Source organism: Dermacentor andersoni, chromosome 5, assembly GCF_023375885.2.
Source record: "Dermacentor andersoni chromosome 5, qqDerAnde1_hic_scaffold, whole genome shotgun sequence".
Taxonomy (NCBI): domain Eukaryota; kingdom Metazoa; phylum Arthropoda; class Arachnida; order Ixodida; family Ixodidae; genus Dermacentor; species Dermacentor andersoni.
In genome coordinates this window covers 161,197,368-161,219,464 of record NC_092818.1, presented here as the reverse complement: position 1 = coordinate 161,219,464, position 22,097 = coordinate 161,197,368, and the positions used below count along the sequence as shown (strand labels likewise).

Below are 22,097 nucleotides of genomic sequence, written 5' to 3'. Positions count from 1 at the left end.
TATCATCCCGTACATTCTCTTCTGATGCAAGGTGGTTTGTTGGCTGTCTGAGAGCCGTACAGCCTCTGCAAATAAATACGAGCTGATTCAGCACCAAACCATAGCTTGTTGCTGATACCCAACTGCCCTGGCAAAGCAGGGTCAATTAGGTCTATGGCCAAGGCAGTGTGACTACGATGAGAACTCGCCGTTGGCCGATGTGATATGGTCCGCAAGTAAACGTGGAAAGCTTGCTGCCAATATGCTAGAACAAGTGGCAAATTAGCAATTGGTTCTGAGATCGCGCAAACAGGTTTTTGATGGCAATTAAAGTGCCATTCAAGTTCGTGGGTGACCAGCACGACAGTATGTGTAAGATCACAAAGTTTCAAACTGCATGTGTAAATGTGTGAATCTGAATGCTTGAACAGGCGTATCCGATATGATTTGCATGCCTTCCAGTTGTTAATTGGTCCTACGTTCGCGCATGCTATGAGGATTTCCATACGAGCAGCTTTCATAGCCATTCCACCGAGGCAGGAGAGCTTCACAATCGGATCATGATTTCTACAAAGTTTACAGCACTACTGGCCCACCAGGGCCTTGAAACACAAGGTTCTGCAGGCACGTGCTATACAATAGTACTATTGCAGCGGCATCTTCTGAAGAGAGGAAGTGATTAATTTATTAAAAAGAACTGCTCGAACTGATACTGCTTCAAGGGGCATCTGAAGGGCGACATGATGACAAGTTACAGACTTGTCGACAACTATTGCTAAGCTGCCAGATGAGCGTTTCGCCTCGTAGTCTTTGCGATAGATGGTGTACTGACGAAGAAAGTTTGTATGTGGGGGCTTCAGATGTGTCTCTTGAACACACAGCCACTTTGATTTATGCTTGTGCAGAAGTTCTGTAATGTCGTCTAGGTTATGAAGAAGTCCTCTAATATCCCATTGTATTATTTGTGTCTCCATGATCGTAAATGTGTTTTGTGCTGTGTGTTTAAGAGATGGAGATTAGCTCACGGGCCATTTCCAGGCGCCGTGACGCGAGGTTTGTCTTTTTTGGAGCAATCGCGAGAGTCTTGCCACTCCGTAGGCACTGGTGGCGCCGTCTGGCTGGTTGCTGTGTCAATCGCCTCTTGCTAGGCGCTGGACACGGGCTCTCCCGAGCGCTGCGTTTGACATGAGGGCCTCGCTACATCGGACGAGACCTTTGAGGCCACTGGCCCAGAGGACGATGGTCCCTTCTGGGGTAGCGGAATAGCGCCAGCTGCAGTCGCCAGGGGGCCGAAGGGCGTCACTGCTGACTCACTGCATGTGAGCCAGACAGTGGCTGGAAGTTGTTGTGCCGCCGCCCCCTGATGCATCACATTGGCAAAGCTGTTCTTAGGCAGGTATGATACCCGCCTTGAAAGATGTATTTTCTTTGACTTTGATTGTGACAATTTCTTTTTTCCAAGACGGGCAGGACCACGAGTATGTGGGATGCTCGCCATCACAGTTGACAGAATGTGGAGTGCTCTGGCCCATTTCAAAGGAATGTTCATTGTGACTACACTTGGTACATGTCAGCCGGTCACAACAGTTCTGTGTACTGTGGCCGAACCTTTGGCACTTAAAGAATCTGAGAGGATTGGGCACGTATCGCCTAATACGAAGTTTGATATACCCGACCTCGATGGACTCAGGAAGGACACTTGAGCCGAATGTGAGTGTCGGGTGCTTGGTCTGGATTTCTTTGCCATCCCGCCTCATATTAATTCGTTTATGACATTCTGCTCACTGAAGCCCTCCAAGAGTTCAGCCTCAGTCAGCTTCAGCAAATCATCGTCCGACACAACGCTGCGGCTGGTGTTCATAGTATGGTACGGTACTGTTACTTGGATTTCCCCAAATGATACTAGTTTCGGCAGTTTCTCATATTGCTTCCGATCGCAGAGCTCCAAGAGGAGATCATCAATTGCCATCCTCAATGCCTTCTAACCTGGGCCAAAGACTTTGTCTTCAGTCAAAGTCTTTGAAAAAAGGCAGGGTGAAATGGCTCGTACTGGTTTGTCTGGTTTTTCAGTGCGAATTACATGGAAACGGGGAAGTTCTGGACTTGGTGTCCGAAAGACTAGAAGGCACCTTCGGTGTGTCCTCGTTTCTGAGGGCGATCAGGGAGTTTAAGGAAAGCATTCTCCATAAGTATAGATGGGGTTTTTGGCAGCGATACCAACCACCCACCACGGAGCCCAACAGGGGGCTGTGACAGAAGTTCCTGCTAGAGAAACCCTGCCAACGCCAGCCGTACATCGCTGCTATAACCAAATACAGCATAACCAAGACTTGCTAACCACACAAGGTTAACCCTTCCCACCGGGACACTCAGAACTGAGGAGTGAAGAGAGGACAGGAAAGATTAAAAGTGAGATAAAGACAGAGATCGAAGAGGAGGACAGGAAAAGGCGACTGCATATTTCCTCCAGGCAGGTCAATCTGGAGGTGCCGTCTATGTGAAGCAGAGGCCAAAGAGGTGTGCTGCCTCCGCCGGGGGGGCCTTAAAGGTCCGAGCAAGTGGCATCGGCTCAACCCCCAGGATCCCCCTTTCCCCAGACACGGCTAAGCTGCACACGGCTACACGTGCGAAGGTCCAACCCTCATATGCTTGGGTACGTGGTGTCGCAACACACTAAACGCCTGCTGACGCAGACGCCCCTGTGGGATACAGCCAAGCTGAAAGTGCATTACTGGCACCTCTGAGAGAAGCACTAGTTAAATAAACGAAACAAACATAATTCATGCAGCCATTGATGAGTGTAAGATATGAGCAAAGTGTAACCATGTGTTCTTCGAACTACCTCTGTTAATAGAGACTTTTAGCATGTCCGGTAATCCGGCAAGCGCGGGCGATTTGCCGGTTTAGCGGGGGCGTAAACGTGAGCGGCCAGATTGGTGGCGCCAGCTGGTGGCGCAAAGCTCAACCACACAAACACAAAGCTAATTACTATATTCTGCTTAGCTGCTGGTGCAAATTTTCGACAGCGGTGTAATCGTGTTCACAATTACGCCGCTGCCGAAAATTTGCACCAGCAGCGAAGCAGAATATAGTGGGTTACTGTAGTTTTAGCTCTGTGTTTGTCTGGTTGAACTCTACGCTACCAGGCGGCTGCACCGCTCTGGCCGCTTACGTTTACGCCCCCGCAAATCCGGCAATCCGCCCAAACCACTTCCGTTTAGCGGAATAGCGGAGAGGCTAAAAGTCTCTAATGAAGCATGACATATTGAGGTTTCATATCTTATGACATACAGTATTACAAGACAAAAAGCCATACTTGCCTTCTGTATGGTTTCCAAGATCGATGGATGGTATGAGTATCTGGCTTGGTAAAAGACAGCACTCATCTGAAATCGACAAATTCCTGTTAGTTCATCGCACTTCCTGGTGAACTGCTACTCAACGAATATAGTGTGGCCCACTGCCCAACAAATGAGATTCAGTGGGCAGGACCATTCAATGTGTCTTAAAGGAGCCCTCAAAAACTTTTCCAACTAATAATACAATGGCCTCACTATTAAAGAGCGCCATCTCACAAATCTCGTGCTGCAAATTTTCCTGTTATTGCACCAATATCCGGCTTCCTCTTTTTTTGTAGCCGCTAGCATGCTGGAGGCTACAGAGTGCAGTAAAGAGGGCAGAGCACCAGGCAGAATTTGAATGTCGCGGCGGCAAAAGGGCTTGTCGCAGCACCCCATGGTGGCCACGGTAGACTACGCTATGCGGCATGCCCCTGCCATCTGAGAGGCTACATGCAGCAACACAGCTAGGCGCAGTGCAAAGATTAAATCATTTTTCTGTCTTGAGATGGCAGACATATATACTTTTCATTTATTTAACTAAAATTAGCAATTTACTGACAATGTTCTTACAATCACTAAACCAGGCATTAGAGTTGGTGAGTCCAACTGCTTTCGATGGTGCTGCATGACAACATTGCCGAAGCGAGAGCAAGTAATTTTTTACTATGTTTGACAGGAGATTGTAAGTTCATTGCTGCATGCAGTGCAGTATTATTTGGCTCACATGTTCAAGGCAACCTCTATGATATATAGACAACATTTTCTTACTATGTTCTAATACTGTTTTAGGGTCCCTTTAATAATTTGCATGTATGCATTTAGCAACACTTACCTAAGAGAGTTTCGTCAGGTTCAGAACCGTGGTTGAGGAGGGTCTTGGTTAAAAGTTTGAATAAAAGAGAGAGCACATCCAGATTGTCTAAAAAGAGATGATAATTGAGAACAAAGACTTAAATACTACCTAGAAAACAAATGTGGGCAGAATTAATTACATTCATGCATTTCACTTTAGCACTAAAATATTTTATCCAAAGATGTATGGCAAATCCAGCGTGGCAAAGTTGAATATTCAACTCAGTTTAGTGTCATAAAACTTTGCAGAGATTAACGTTTTGCTACTTCAGACATTGTGACTACTAAGGGTGTGCGATTATTCTAAAATTTCAAATAAGATTGAATATTATATTTTTAATATTCGTGTTCAATTTGAGAACTAAGTAACCTATATACTTGCGTAAAAGGTGCACTCTGATAATAAACACACCCCAACTTTGCTTTTGAAAATTTGGATTTTTGTTTTCCCCAAAAAATAATAGCACGCCCAACTTAGCTAGTGTGTAGTTCCACGATCGAATGGTTGTGCTGTAGTTTTTCAGAGAGACTAGAATCTCTTACTCTGGCACACGTGTTTAAAGCAAGCACACTTAATCTCAATCTTAAGGTATTTAATAATGATGCCACGTGAGAAATGCCATGATCAGGTAAACAAAATTCTGCAGCTAACATATATAGGCGGCACATCCACGCTAGCAGCAAACCTGCCGGGGCGGCACACTGGCAGAGGCAGTGGGTTTGATGACCGAGAAGCTGACGGCAAAGCCACGACGAGAGTACACTGCCGTCAAGCATGCGGTAAGAACAGGCTGTGTGCTATCACGGTCATGGTGCAGAGTGAGGTGCAATAAAAACGCTGTTACGGTTTTCAAATAGTATATGTGTATTTTTACTGCAAAGATAAAGTTATATAAAGCATTTTTCAAATCATTATCGTCTTACTTTTCAAGTTTTTCTGTTTTGAAAAAGTGCCTATATATATTACCGCTTTGGTATTTTGGGGAAAAAAAAGTCTGTTCATTACATGAGTATATGTGGTATTTGAATATTTTCGAATATTCAGTTGGATATCAATTAATTTTTTTTATTTAACTATACTGTGGGCCTTTTGCACAGGCCAAAACAAGAAGTGTGTCATAAAAATGTCTGTGAGCATGGAAATAAAAGAAAAGAAAAAAGAAGAAAATAATAAGGAGGACACACTGCTTGAAATATTGACAATGACACCAAATACATCATCTATGCTGATGACACTACACTATTGTTTTCGTCTCACCATACCTCAGACTTGTTAAGGACTGCCAATGCAGTACTAGACAAACTACATGTGTGGTCCGTTAAAAATGGTCTCATAATTAACACTACTAAAACTAAAGCCATATTATTCCAAGCCAAGAACAAAAACGCTACGCTGCCTGCTGACATTACACTAAATTCGGAGAAAATTGAACTAGTGAGCTCAGTTAAGAGCCTAGGGATCATTTTCGACCACGATATGTCGTGGAATAGCCATATATTATCACTTGTCACTAAACTTTCACAGATAGTTGGACTGGTTTTCTCCCTTAGGTACCTTCCACGACATGTAAAAATGCTAACATATAACGCCCTTTTCATTAGTCATCTGAATTATTGCTCCCTTGTCTGGGGTACCACATCTGTCACAAATATAGGTAGACTATTCATAATTCAGAAAAAAATTCTCCGTGTGATATGTGATGTACCATGGGACTCCCCAAGTGAACCTCTTTTCCAAGAACTGAAAATACACAAAGCGCATGATTTGTACACTTACAGGTTAGTCCGTGCATACGTTAGAGAGTGTAAATCGAATAATTGCTGTATCCGTTCCATAGCTAATCTTAAACAGAACATACGCCATTATCAAACACGATCTCCAGAATATTGGCACGTAATGCACCCGCGCACTAATTATGGAAAGCAAATGATTGCTTATACGCTGCCTGTCCTGCTTAACACACTGATCGCCGTTGATATCGATGTTTTACAGTCTTCGTTAACTAGTCTGTATAATTATTATTGCTGCTAGAGCTGGTTTTATGCCTAATACTTTGTACTTGTAGATCACAATATTACTTTTGCAACACTATCTGCTGTTAGTATGTGTGACTGATCTGAGTGTGTTTTTTTTTTCATACTGCTGATTTCTTAATATGCAAGCTAAGTAACTTGTTTTGGTTTATCAATGTTTGTGTTTATCAATTTGTGTTTGTTTCTTTTGCGTTAATTTATTCGCCCTTTTCTGCTTAATTGTTATCATTTCCATATGCACTGTTTTCCCCCCTGCTGCTGCCATAAAATGGGTCTTAGGACTTAGTCAAGCTGCTGACGCAGCTTTTTTCCTCAAGACCTGTCCATATTCAAATGTATGTTGTATATGGGAATAAAGCACTTACTTACTTACTTACTTACTTACTTACTTACTTACAACACTTCCATTCAACACAACAAGAAAGTATCTTTGTTTCCCATGAATCAATAAGGAATAACAAAAGGTGCTAACAATTACAATGTTACACATATGACATTATTATAGTAAAGGCGGTTCAATAAACTACCACATTTCAGTGCATTACAATAAGTATAATACATATAAAGTAGCACACAAATACACGTGTACCATTGCCCAAATATTTATCCCATGCATTATATTGTGAACTACACACTCAAGAACTCTCATGCGCAATCAAGATATGGCTCCAATTTTGCAAAAGTGCCATCCACAGAATCTGATTACAATTTCCTTTGTCAATGCATTCCATATTTCAAATGCCCAAAGAAAAAATTAATACTTGAATGTGTCGCAGTGCATGGGGTACTGCCTGATGTGTTTATGATGGCAGATTCTGGCAGAGGGTAGATACAATGGCTGCACATAACCTCACTTATTTATATTCATATTGTCATGATACAGCACGAAAAGAAATTTCATGACAGCCATACACCGGCAAACAAGAGTAGGCTGTGCTGCTCGGCTTCGAAACAAATATATTTGAAACAAATCTAATATATTGCTGGCTGTGCGGGAGCATGCACGGTCCTTAGCGTTAGCTTCCATCTAATCTAAGAATGTATGTTTGATTTTCTGCTGAATTTTGCGATAATTTTGTGCTGCTGGCGAAATTTCACCTGGAAAGCACGCTTAGCCACAAGACGTCTAAACTTTACAAGAAAGTTAGCCTCTCAGTAGCAAGGAGCACGGATTTGCAGACAGCGAGGGTGCACTCTATTGCAGCGCCACCCCCAATCCGAGCTTATTGCTTCACAGTACATGCAATGAGTGGCGGCTGGCACAGGGTCAAATGCCTGAGTTTACGGACATTTGATGTTGTTTAATAAGGCACAGGTGGGCGAGAACAGACAGCTAGTAGGAATTACTCAATTTTCCAAGTTAACATGAGCCAAATACACCATATTTTAGTACAATGGCTTACTAGTCTCATTCTTTACCATTGACAAAATACAGCGATGTTCCAACCTGTTAGAATAACCGAGCTTGCTAGTGAATGCAAGTGCATATCATTATTTGATATTCGATTCCATATCAGAAACTACACATATTCAATTCATATTTGAAGATTATATCTGCAAAGCCCTAGTGATTACATGTGGCTTTCTTAGGTGCCATAAGTTGCACTGAATCTACACACTGACAAACCCATAAAAAATAATAAAGAAAGAGACTCAGGGGCTCGTTGTATCAGACAATTAATTGAACAAAAAGTTTACTACCACATGGTAATGGGACAAAATCCAAAAATATTGACATACTGAGGCTTCACTTGACATACGTAAATTGGGAAATAATTATTTAAGGCGTCTCTTACAAACCCAGTGCAAAGCTTGTTAAAGGAGTACCAACATTACATTTACAACTTGTCATATCTTTTTGTCTTAACTTGAGGTTCAGACCCTCTAGAACTTTTAAAGAGTACTGGAAAGCATCAGAGCAACCCAAATAATTTACTATAATACTTTTTTCCACGAACCGGTTTCAGTTTTGGGGCCCCAGGAGGGGCATGCATTGTGACATCATGATACACTGGTTCGCTCCATTTCTACAATCGCTGCAGCTGCCAGACTTTAGTGCAGCCAGAAGAAACATGCATAGCACTCATGTTCACTTTTTATGAGCATCATTATCACGCCAAGCCTTATTGCTAAACATCAGCAAATTTTGCTCCACGTGTCATGTCACAATAGCATCGGTGATGCGAAGTTTGGTACATCAAGGCCATTTTTAGCATCAAATTAAAATATCTTATGCCACAGTCACATGCTCGCTTTCGATGGCCACTGCAACTGAAGGACTTGAAATCCAAGGTCTGGATCACCTAAACCCGCACAAAGGAGCCAATTAGGCACGCACATTTCAATAGCTTTTGATTTCAATGGTCACTGAAAGCAAACTTTTGACTGCCGCATTAGAAGTGCTTCACAACCTTCATTCTTGCTAAGTGTCATCCTTTTACTTAAGAGAAGTGACTGGTAGAGCTCTTACAACTTCAAAAATGTGCGTCAGTACTCCTTTAACCCTATAAGTGCTGTGCCTAAAGGCGCATTCACACCGAAGGCGGGGCGAGCAAAGCGGGCAGGCGGAAAGCGGAAAGCGGCGAAAACCTCCTCGCCGAGCGGGCAAATCAGGCGGAAAACGCGGCGGGCAGCCCGATCGCTCTCAGACCGATTTTTCCCGCCCCGCCGGAGCTTCCCGCTTTCCCGCCGCCAACCAGGGCTCGAGAAGACCAGCCGACTCAAAATGGCATCCACCGAGACAGCTGGATTTTGCGCTGCACTTTTGATCGACACAATTAAATGTTGCCCGATGCTATGTGACAAGAGACACGACGTATACAAGGACAATGAATACAAGAATCAACGCACTGGCATGACCCATTCTCTGTCGTTCTTGCAAGGCAGGGCGAACCCAACAGCGGCGTTGACGGGCTGTCTTCCTTCGAGCTTTCTGCTGCTCGTCTTGAAAAACTGCTAAAGAAGTAGCGAGTAGAACGCGAACTATTTCGTCTTCTTCGTGCGAGCTTATTATTCTTCACAAGTGGTTAGGAAGCAAGAGTGGCTGGCCAGACGACGGTGGCGCGGTGACGACACTCGCGCGCGCACTGAGGACGGACGACCGGTGCCAAGAGATGGCGACACGTGTGCCATGAAAAAGCTAGGTGCTCCACCTTCCCTGCAACGCGGGCCGACAGGCAAGCCGTCTGGTCTGAACAGGCGCGCGCGCTCACCGCCTCGCCGCGTTGAAAATCCGCTTGGCCGCTTAGACGCTCCGCTTTCGGCGTGAATGTGCCTTTAGCATACTCGTCTGGCCACAAATCCAGAACCCTGGCTGCGCCCAAGATAATTTGTGAATGTGAAACACCCATAGACTGGTTGACCCGTCTATTCTAAGGTTAAAGCTAAAACTTCATGGTAGGTTTTGTTTTATACGACAGATGGAGAAACAAAACTTATTGACTGCAATTACACTGGAGCCTTTATCGAGTCTTGTATAAAATCCGACGTGGTTGACCCACAGATCAAATTTTCGAAGACTGCCGACTCTGCTACATGTCTCCCTCAAATTCCTTGCCTCAATATATCGCGAAATGAAAACACTCATAAAGCTGTGCTCAAATTTTGCATTAGGAAGTATTGTAATCATCGGTGAATTTTCCTTCCAACAAGGATGGCCGGTGCGAAAAGCCAGCACGCTTTTTCAACAATGGAGAATTTAAGAACTTCCTATGGACTCTGATTCACAGGACTTCAAAGTTGATTACAAGGGGTCATCAAAGACAATGACAGCAATTATTAGAACATGCTCTCTGAGGAGCACTAATTATTCTTATTAAAATAAATTACTAGCACACCTTAATTATTGAGTGAATTTTCAGATTTAAAATTTTGGAAAATGTTCAGCAACGTCTTGGAAATAATAGCATTTCAATTTAAAGTCTCCTAATGTGTTACTCAAGACAGAAATTGAATTTGCTACACTTCAAAAGGACACCCGGCACCCAAGGAGTCAAGCTGCGTTATTTGAAGCCCAGAGGTGCTTGCCCAACTGCAATGTAGTACCTGTCATCTTGGTGTAGGCGGGTAGACAGCTCTCGCTGATGAACCCCCACATGCGGAATATGACCAACAGCTCACGAAGCATGTTCAGGGACTTCGCATCCGAGATAAGGCCACCCTGAGCAGAAAACAAGATGACATAATACAGTGAAACCTCGATATAACAAACTTTAATATAATTAAGTTCTTAATATAATGAAGTATTGAACTTTCTATAACTTCTTGTCCACAGAACACCATGTATATTGAACCTCACTATAACGAAGTGTTCATACACAATTTTATTATAATTAAATTTTACTACCATCGCAACGGAATACCAAGACAATAAATGGAAACTTCCGTGGGCACAGATGGTCAAACTACATGCAGCTGCTTGCGAACACACTGAATCTCTCAAACTGAAAGAGCCCGCCAAAGCACAGCAGTGTCATGTTCTGTGTAAAGGCCCACTGCGATAAAATCCAATCATGCCCCACGGGCTGTATGCTTCAGGTGTGAGTGAAAGCGTGCGAGGGTGACACAAGAAGGATGGTGGCTTGATGAGCACAGTCTTCGTGCACAAGCGAGGGGAAAGTGGGAAGGGATCGAGCTCGCGGTAATGCGATCCAGCATGCACAAGGTCGGGGGGGAAGGAAGTGGAAGCAGGTTGGCGCGCACCTCCTTTTCAAGCGTGGCCGTGGCTGAGCGCTTACACAGCCCACGCACCCTGTTTTACGGGTAATCTGTCATGTCTGCGAAGACTGATGGCATGCCATTAGTGGCATGCCATTAGTGCTGGTGCTGGAGGCTGCGTAAGGTCAAGTTTCGGAGATGCGTTGAAGCGAGAGGCAGACAAAGCATCCTTCCCCCACTGCCAGGGCTTTTCACGACAGCATCATGCCACTGCAGGTGACACTATCAACCGAGGGGGTGGAGTGGATGTGAAAGCATGGCTGGCTTCACTTCGTACCGTCAGTATGAAGATATTGTCGACACGGCATGAAACCGTATCTTTCATAGCCAACTCTAAAATTCAAGAAAATATTTCTTTTTTCTCATTCAAGTTTGCTCTTCCCGACTGCCCGATAACTGGGGAAATATTGCAGACCCTTCAATGTAAGAAAAATCCATCGGGGATTGTACTTATTTGCATTAAAAAAATCTAACTTTAATATAACAATACTTCAACATAACGAAGCAAATTTCGGATTTTACAGACTTCATTATATTGAGGATTAACTTTACTTCATGAAACTCACAAGCTTCTTGTGACAAGGATGAACGAGAAAGGGGGTTAACCCAGGGGTCAATTTTTATGAATCGCATCATGAGAAGCCAATAAAGGCACCAAGGACAACATACGGGAATTACTTGTACTTAATAACAGAATTACAGAAATGATAAAGTAATGGCAATGAAAGTGGATGAAAAAACCACTTGCCACAGGTGGGGATTGATCCCATGTCTTCACATTACGCATGCGATGCTCTAACCAACTGAGCTACCACGGGGCCGCTTTCCCATCCCCTTTTTTGGGTATTTATGTTTTACTACAAGAGATAACCTTGGGAGTGTTGGCCAGTGCCACCACTCGCAAACGTTGGCGGCGGATGTGGAACATCCTTTCTGCCGCAGGCGTCATGAGTACCTGATCTTTTTGGGTGAAGGCAAATGGTCAATAAACCCACATATGATACCTGAAGGCATCAACGTTGCCGGATTCAGGACTCTATGTAATGAACGAGAAGAAAGGGGGTTAACTGAGGGGCCCGATTTTTATTATATCATGAGAAGCCAAAAAATGAACACACCAAGGACAACATGGGGGAAATTACTTGTACTTCGCACATCCAACAGTTACTTGTACCACATCTGCCGCCAAGGTTTGCGAATGGTGGCGCTGGCTACCAAACCGAAGGTTAGCTCTTGTAGTAAAACATAAGTACCTAAGGAAGTGGATGAGAAAGCGGTGCCGCAATAGCTCAATTGGTTAGAGCATCGCACGCGTAATGCAAAGACATGAGATTGTTCCCCGCCTGCAGCAAGTTCTTTTTTCATCCACTCTCATTGCCACTAATTTATGATTTCTTCAATTCAATTATTAAGTACAAGTAATTTCCCCTATGTTGTCCTTGGTGTCTTTGTTTGTTGGCTTCTCATGTTGTGACAAGGATGTGGTTTGAGTTTGTGCGAAGGCCTCAGGCAAAGGCCTATGTGCCCCATTCACATTTAGCAATAGCACACTTCTAGTGCAGCCTAGGCTGCCACAAAATGCAGGGCATATGATAGGCACGTTACAAGCAACTAAATGTTTATTTGATGTCACATGCACAAATTAACACACATTTGCTTATTGTAGGAAATTCCAGAATTTAATGCCATCTATTGTTGTATTAAGTATTGCTTCCACAAAATGTTACCAGATGCCACTTGCCTACCGATGACAGTGTAAAAGTACATTTTGAGCATGGGAGAGAGAGCGACGAACACTTTATTTAAACTTAATAATAGAGCTGGTGAAGGCCCTCAGTCCAATGCCTTGCTGGTGCAATCTTTCAATGCAGCATTGATGAATTTCACCAGGTACTCTTGTGCCTGTAAGGAAGTGGCTTCTGTCAGCCACAAGCACGGGAGAGAAAGGTGGCTAGAGGACAGACGCGACACACAAGAGGCAGTTGCGGCGGTGTGCCGAGGAAAAGCTGAGTGGTTTAACAGGCAGCTTGGTATCACTTTTTATATTGTCCATCTCTTATGTTAACTGTGATTCCTAATGGTGTTTAAATTTTTTGTCCAATTAAATACTTCATGTTCATGTTCATGGCTTCATGTTCGCCTTGTCTCAGAAACACACATACCTGTGAACCAGAACTGCTTCAACATGCACATTCATATCACATGTTACTGTACATTTGAGCTTGAATTCACTCTTGCGTGTTAGGTTTAGTCGTGTTATGATTTTCACATATTGAAATCTAATGTTATGGAATGCAACACAGATGTCTATTCATTGGTAGGGTTAGAGAGATTTAGCATTTAGATTTAGATTAGATTTAAATTTAGATTTAGGTACATGATGCATAGCAGTGATACACAATGCCGTTAGGCTCACTGCACCCGCACATCATATACCGTGAAATATTGTGGCGGTTACTGCCAGTAACCATGATTACATAGCAACATGGAAGTATCCATACAATGCAGACCGCCCACACTGATTTGAATTCAGGCTTGTTACTTGCTTACTGTCCTGACATCCAAGAAATAAACAGTTAATTCAGTCATCGCTTACTCTTATCAACGCATTAGGTGCGTTTTGTTGTTATTATTCAGATCAGCTGCTTGTTTTGATACTGCCAGGCCCACAGAAGCAGCATGGAGTCGTAAAGGTGTCTCATTTCAACTTAGCAGAAGGAGCAACAACATTAATACTGGTGATGAATTACCAATGTGGATCGCTCTGAAAGCCTAATTGTTCGCTACATCGTTAATTTACTACTCTGCTCTAGTACAGTACATGATGGTGATGGCAAGCAAACCGTAAACTAGACGCTGACCAGACGATGCGGCATGGGTGAACACATTTAGAGGAGCATTCGCCCCTGCTGTTGGTTAAGGAGGCTGCATGAAACTGCTGAGAAAGAATATTTAGATGAGGGGAAGCACCACTGTCACATTCATGTAAATGCAGTTTATAGCTATGGCACCAAAACATTTGTTGTACGAACGCACCAGAGGAACAGGATGGAAAGCAGACACCGAGCGGCCAACGCGACGTGGAGGAACACATCTTGACGGGGCTTTTGCCCTTACTATTGGCTAAGGAGTCCTGCAGCTTCCACAGAGCTGCAAGGTACAACTGAGATATAGTATGTATGATGGTTTGCAAACTGCCAGTGCATAAATAAAACTTGTGATAGGGCCTGGTGAGCAGCCCGTTAACAGCTTTGCTCTAAAATATCAAGGCACTACACACCCCTGGGAAACGCATGTGGTTGTAGACTTGCTGTGGCAGGGAGGCCATGAGGTGCAGCGTGAGGTCAGCCACCCACTGGGTGAGCTGCTGCAGTGACTGCAGTATCAGGGGCTCCACCGAGAACTCCTTGGTTTCGAGGTGCAGCAGCACCTTGTCCAGGTTGCTGATAACTTCCCGGCTGCCCATCACCGCTGCATAGCCAACAAAGCCAGCAGAACCAAATGAGCCCAAGCAACTGGGCAAGAAAACAAATGAGATAGAGCACAACAGGAACACGAATTTTAATTTTAATAAGCCGCTAAAGGCTCCAAGTTAATTTCAACTACCTGGAGCTCTATGACATGCACTTAACTTTTAAGTGCACAAGCATTCTTGTATTCCACTCCCACTGGAACGCAGTCTCTGTGGCAAGGTATCAAACCTGTGACTTTTTGCTCAGCAGCAAGACTCTGGGAGGCTCTATTGGAGGATACAGCTGCTGTGGGTGTACAGGCACTACAGTACAGAAATGATGTAACCAAATAACACATTCTTTAGCAAACAGGGCAAATAACGAGACACAGAAAAGAGGCACATGACACAGGCGCTGACTTCCAACAAGTATGTTTCTTGCATGAGCGTAGAATATATAGGCAGAGAAGTAATAGTAAAAACATAAATGGTGTGAAAATACGAAAAGAATAGCTTGAGATTGCAGGTGGAGAGAGATCGGTTAAATTTGCAGATATGCGATTTGCTTGTCTAATAACTTAATGGATGGTGAACTGATGCATGAAGGACCACTTTGGATGATGGCAAATGCTTCAATAATTCCACGCGTGCGCTGGTCAGCATGCGTTTGGTTGACGGTGACTTTTCTCAAATAGGAAATGCATTTACACTACCTGCAATGCAGAGCAAGATTGCTGCTGTATTTTAGTTTTATGTTGTTGGCGTGCACCCAGAGGCGATCGCTGAGGCAGCAACCCATTTGTCCTATGTAGGAGTGCCCGTACTTAAGGGTATTTCATAAAGACTCCTGTGATGCAGCTGGTGAGGGGCTCTTGATGCTTCTTGTCGCAACCTTTTTTTGTGGGGTTTGTCTTCGCTGACTCTTCTGGATAAGGTGTTCCGCTTTCCTGGGGCTGAAAAAAACAACTGAAACACCCACCCTTCCTGCAACCTTCTTCAATCTCTTCTGTGTCCCGCTATTCACGCTGTTTGCTAAAGAATGTGTTTGTACCAACAAGCCCGGCTAGCCACTATTCTGAAGTTCAAATAACACAAGTGACATTTAGGTACACATTATGAAGCTTACATGCTTGACTTATGATACAAGCTTTCATTCCTTGTTTTTCCACGGCGTAAGATACTTACTTCATTTGCCAAGTCATTGTAGACAGTGCGGGTGCACACTTGTGTTTGGCAGCACAAGTATCTTAGGCCGTGAGAAAACAAGAAATGAATGAGAGATTCTGGAGGCATTCCACATAATTAGGAAAAAAGCCACATGCATCAGTGACATGTCACTGTGCCTCACTAACAGAGAGATGAATTTCCTTATTGCAACTGTTGATTAAAGATAAATCAAGAAATTCGCCTCTTGTGACGGCAGCTTGCGCATATCCATATGGCCTGCTGGCAGGTATATTTCGTCATTCAAGTGTCAATCCTTTAGTTGCCATTTTCAGCTAGTCCCGTCATCTTCTTCACCCAGTTTCTCGCGTGTATCTGTTCTACAGTGATTTGCAGACCTCCATTTCTTGCAGAGCGACATAGTTCCCAGATAGCATCAGGTATTTGTAATCATATCTGTTTGCATCATGGCTGGGAGCCCCCTGGGGCTTGAAGTTGCAGCTGCACTGACGTGCAGATTATACGCATCCACACCATCACACATGTCAACCTTTTCTTTAAGGCGAGCTCACATTGGCCCTGCAAGACCATCATGTACGAAGGGCAAAATTTAGGACATCTAACTTTTGCCATCACACAGTTCATAGGACCATAAACACGTGGTGTGTACGCATCAAAGCAAATGGAAAATACCCGGCCATACAAGCGGGGTGCCTGGCAATGGTGGATGGCTAGGATAGATGGCAGATGTGGTGTCACATGCAAACTATGCGTAGAATCTGTGTTTATGGATGACTTTTCCAAAGAGCAATTTGTGCCAGAACACCTAAAACCTAATACCAACACTGATAACAGTACACGGGTAATGAAGAGCACGGGATAAATATAGGGTTTATGTTACACAGGGCTTCTGAAGAGCTTATATTAGCGGAAAAAAAAAGGCTATGAAATGCAAACTAGCACAAATCTGTTTTGATAAAATGTACATGTACAACACTCATAACACATGAATGCTGAACGGCATCTGACTGAGTGACCACTTCTTTTCCTCATTTCCAACCTTTTAACAGAAGAGAAGCCAGCACATTGTTTTCCTACACTGCAAGATGCATACACTTTCATAACTGCAATTCCCAATCTATAACACGGTTTCATAGCTCCGTGCCTGTACGTACCACAAAAACATATGTACACCCACCGCACACATAAACTGTGCATAGTGAGTAAATGTGAAGTTCTGAACAGCAGTAACATAATCAGACACTTAGGCAAAAACTTTCAAGGAAACAGCTGCGTAAGTATGTAACCCAATCGGAAATGAGTGGCATCACAATTTGGGCCTTTTGTTTTCTTCGGAAGTATGTTCAACCATAAACTTGCACCAGTGAAGTGTAAGCAAGGTGTAACACACCAACTCAGCAGAAACAAGAAAACCCACGAAACAAAACTCCTAAAAACAAAGGGTCTTACTTAAACAAGCCTTTACAGACTGGTGTGAATAAAAAAATCACGATTACGACACTCCCTGATGCGAAATTTTAGCACAGCTGTATACGTGTTTGCATTTCTTGATATATTGAGGCATCGCACTGAACATTGCACCGAGTGGCAGAGCCACGACGCACGGCACTACATACAGTAAAACCTCGTTAAACCGTACCCGCTTAAACAGTAGTTTCGTTTTAAAAGTAGTAAAGTCAAATCGCCGACTCAGCGGCCATTGAACATAATGTGTTTTGTATCAGCTTAAACCGTACCAGCTTATTGCGTACGTATCGGTTAACACGTGTTTCCACTTTTCACCGCGCAAACACGGCGGTGTGTCGCCTCCATCGGGTCACCCGACAGAACAACAAGCCTCAGAGATCAAAACCATGTATCAGAACAACGGCCTCCAAGCGCGCTGTCCATTTGCGTGTGAAGCCACATCAACATCACTTCGGCGCCGTGCCAGAGAGCGTTGTGGAGTCGTGCAAACAAATACTCGCATCATGCCGAAGCTCAGATAAAAAAAAGCACCGGGTGCTCAGCATAGAAGAAAAATTAGACATCATTCGTGCTATCGAACGTGACACGAAGTCGGCGCTGGCATGCGGCAGGGATCTACTGTTGACTATGGCGTGTGGCATTTGGAATGCGAAGTTGCTCGGCAGCGCTGCTGCCACCGCAAGGAGATGTTGACTACAAGGTTCGATTTTTCACCATCGTTGCCTCTTCTAGCCGAAGTGTCGCCTAGCAACAGCGATGAGGACGACACAGAAAGCAACAGCACGGGCGATTCAGGTCCGACAGTAGCAGAAGCTACGCGTTACGTCAGCCTCATGAATGCACTCGTCGCAACGAGAACAGCACCCAGCAATGCAACAGGCGCCCCACAACGTCTACAACACTACCGCACCCGTGCATGGAGAATATGCAACAGCAACGAGGAATATGCCATGTGTGTGCTTGCCGAGAAGAGGGGGCTGGCCGAAAAGCTGGCTCGCAGCTTCAGTAAGATTGAGGCTGCCGCGGCATCAAACGAAAATAGCACTTTTGTCGCGCGAAGTGAATAAATACTGTATGTTTTTTTCCATTTCATTGCACTCTCTCTGAGTTGCGTTTCTGACAGGTAAGAGGCCATCTCATGCTATTTCGGTTAAGTAGTACTACATATTAGTACATACTTTTTCCGAGCTCCAGCCAACTACGGTTTAACGAGGTTTCGCTGTATACAGTAGAACCTCATTCACATGTTTTTGAAAAATATGGCGAGAAAAAACGTACTAACCAGTAAAATGTACGATCCGCAGAAACTAAAAAATTTGACAGACTCAACTATTGTTTAATATCTATGCAATGTGAAACGTCGTGCGGATCGTTGCGGCACGAGACACTAACCCGCGTCGAGCTGGTGGTGCTACGGCGGCCCGAGAGGCATTTTGTTGTTTTCCTGTTGTGTGTTGTTTTAAGAGCTCGACGGGGAACCAAAACGAAATAGAGCTGGTGGACGACGCCGGATGCCGCTGAAGCGAAACATGATGCCCACATCGCCCTGCCTGCAGCAGGGAATGCAGTGCGTTTGCATTATCACCTATTAAAACTGTGCAGTGCACTACCAATAGCACTACGCACCACACGCTGTAAAACAGATAGTTGAAGATGCTTATCGCAATAGGCTTTGTGGCAACAGCTGTGAATGCAGCATGCGATAACCTGGGCAGAGATTTGCTGGTACCAGAATAAGAAACTGCGCACCTTCGTTTTCATGTGAGACGGGCAGCTATATACCCTTCTCAATTGTGCGCACCTTGCGCCTTTTCTTTTTCACATGAGATCTAGTGGCCAGAAAGTCTGCAGCAGGGAACGGCACCATGTTTCTGTTATTGCCTATTAAAAGCATGCGCTACGCTTCCGACCACACCACGCGCTGTGAAACAGATAGGCAAAGCTGTTTACCGCAATAGGATTGGTGGTGATAGCTGTGAATGCCACATGTCTCTGACGATTTGCTGGTACTGAAATGAGAAACTGAGTATGCGCCAACGTTTTCATGTGAGACGCGCGGGCAAGTATTGTGGTGAAGCTGCCACGGTGGACAGCTATATACTGTTCTCGATCGCCTGTGCCTCGCGAATTTCTTGTTTACATGGAATCTAGTGGCCGGAAAATATATACAATCATAGTTTGGCGACATATTGAACGTTGATGCCGAAAAATCTTGTTTTCTGGGAACGTATGAACCAATAAATACGAGCATAACTCCATTGAGTTTTCTTTTGTGTTCTCAATTGCAAACGGTGGTGCCGGGAAAACGTATGGAACAGGAACGTACCAACAAGGTTCTACTGTATATAGACCAGCCACACAGCTGCCGCTTCTCGGCAAACTGCAGCTTCTGCAACCGTAATCTAAGAACTGGAAGGCAAGCTTTCTGGTTCTTTTTTTTTTCTCCCTACTCCCGCAGAGCCGGTGCAGCCGCCACCGCTGTGGATGCGCGCATGTGAGCGCCATCTGGTGGCGCTTCAAGGTGGCTTCCTCCACATTCTTCCTCATGCTTCCACTGCACCCTCCTCCTCCGCTTTCCTCCTCACGCTCCCTTTGCTCTCACTGTATTTCATCCCCCGCTGCACTTTGCATTCGCTCTTTCATCTCTCACTGTACTCGTTCGGCCGGCTACACCACCGAAGCACGCCGACACTCAACGCAGGAACAGGCGCCAAAGAACTGCGCTCTAAAAAAATGACACCACGTCCCCACCAGAAAGTGTTTCAGCAGGGCCCTTCTCATGGCTGGACAAATCCCTGGGCCTCAGTAGGCCCTTCATCACAGCAGACACAGCGTTCAGCATGATCTGGGCGTGGCAGTCACCAGCCTTGGGCTGACCATTGCTGAGGCACCTGCACAGAAATACCAGGCAGCAGTGTCAGCCACCAGTGAAGCATGTAAAAACAGTTCTCATACGTCCTGAAGATCAGATGGGCCCATAAACGTTTCAGCAGTACTAATCAGTGGTACTTATCCGAGCTTTGCTTTGTACCGATGTGCCTGAAGGCCTCAAATGAAGAGCTGCTGCAATTTTATTACACTGTTGTTGTTGTTGCTGTCAAACAGCACAGCATTGTTGAGGACACAAGACAATTCCAGAATATTCTACATTTTGTGCAGCTATCAGGACGCCAGAAATTGTACAATTAATAATCACTCCACAGAGTTTCTTTCTCTCTAAATGTCTGTAACTGCTTGCATAAAGAACCGATAGTTTAACATTTCTGTCACGTTGCAATTCATGATTGAACGGCTTCAGTGTCATTTGTAAAAAATGCAGAGGCTTATGAAGAGGCTTTTTATTGCATACAGCAAATCAGCTGGTGGTGGCACACAGATAACAGAAGCTTCTAAATATCTCCATGAAGTCTAAATTTTATATGCAATGTGCCTGACCTCCCATGTGCAGAAAGAAAAAGAATTATACAGATCCCACACACTATGAAAATTAATATTAGGCACAGCATGTCGCAGGTAGTTGGCTATCTAAAATATTTTTGGGTGTCCACAGAAGGTGAGCAATCATCTGCGTGACACGTGTGCGACAACAGCAACGCAATGGCGCAATGACAAAGACAGCATGCCAATTGATTCATTGTATTCCGGCAAAGAAACATTACAACCTGCACTGCTATTAGCCCCGAGAACAACCTAGAGGGGCGCTGCAAGCGCCGCTCGCGTGACGTCAGGGCACAGACTCGCGCCTGTCGTCTGCTGCAGTTCGGGTGGTGTCCGAACGCCTTCTGCAGTGTTTCCATTTGTTCGCACTCGTTCCCAATGCTTGTATACTTATGACTGGCCTCTCAAATATATATTTTATGATGTCTTCGTTCGCGAAAATGTAATCAAGGAGCTTATTTCCTAGACGACAATATATTTCTCGAAGGCAACACTATAGTGCCACCCGAGGGAGCTCAGACCAGCCCATTACGGGTTTTTTCATGCACGGATCTACACTTTCCAGTGGTAGCTCATGTGAATAATAAAAGCACAGACGCAAAAGCACAGCACATAAGAATCTAGTTAAGATTCCACACCCAATATGGTGCAGTATGCGTGTCACAATTAAACGCTGACTATATATGACTTCTACAACATTTATCTTGATTTTAACCCGCTAAAGCATGTTTGCCCACGACGAATAGTTCACGGTATAATATCGAATTTTTCTATTTCTTCACAAAAACTGTCGGCAGTAACACGAGGACTTAACTACCACTGCAGTTTAGATTCGGCCAGCACCACTTGCGTTTTTCACTGGTTCTCAAAATTAGACTGTTCTTCACCGGTTAAATTTAAGTGGTGGTAACTTGAAGCAAAGCTGATGGAGGTTTACAGCTGTTTGCAGCACACAGAAAGGAGTGTACCAATGTTTATTCCCTTTCCGTGCTACACGTTCAACTCACTTGAGCAATTTACTGGTGCTTCTTGCTTGAGAAACAGACATGATGAATCTGTTTGGAGAACTGACATAGGCTGCTCCGGTCAAATATTTGAGTGAAATATGCCTTTTGGACCGGTTCGCTGCAGCCAGCAAGAAGCCGAAGGCCCATTCATTAGTAGTGTTGCACATATTGAAGATATCATTGTACCCCAGTGGAGGTCAAGTGTTCATGTGAGACTTGTGGTGTCTTCTTTAAGACCGCAAGGTTTTCTTTTATGCACTGACGAAGCAATAGTTTTCAGTCTGTGTAATTAAACAACGCAGGATCAAGACATGTTGAGGCAGAATCTGTTTGCATTTTCCATTTCAATGCAGCCTAAGCTGCGCTGTAGTGCTTTGAGTATGCTATAGGCATTGTAATTGGAGCTGCAAAGAGCTACTTCATGGTTTCAATTCGAAGTTGCAGTGAACTGCTGGGTTTCGTGAACAATGCAAGCCTCACCACAACAACAATCAGTCCCTTCCGTTGCGCGAGGGGTGTGCCATATCGTCGACAAAAGCTACTGAGGGTGACTATGACACATTTCATCGCTTGCATTTGATTGCTTCTCGATCTTAAACACGAAATTTTCTTTCATGTGATTGCTGT

General features: G+C 44.3%; 1 protein-coding gene across 1 annotated transcript in view; it reads right to left on the bottom strand.

The window, feature by feature from the left end:
* The window catches only part of MED16 (mediator complex subunit 16), a 56,813-nt gene that overhangs the window by 9,436 nt on the left and 25,280 nt on the right, over positions 1–22,097 (bottom strand). The window contains exons 16-20 of the mRNA XM_050179062.2: positions 19,777–19,916; positions 14,203–14,393; positions 10,251–10,365; positions 4,153–4,239; positions 3,300–3,365 (exon numbers count right to left, since the gene is read on the bottom strand). Coding sequence (XP_050035019.1) covers positions 3,300–3,365; positions 4,153–4,239; positions 10,251–10,365; positions 14,203–14,393; positions 19,777–19,916 — 599 coding nt within the window. The remainder of the gene's footprint in view (positions 1–3,299; positions 3,366–4,152; positions 4,240–10,250; positions 10,366–14,202; positions 14,394–19,776; positions 19,917–22,097) is intronic.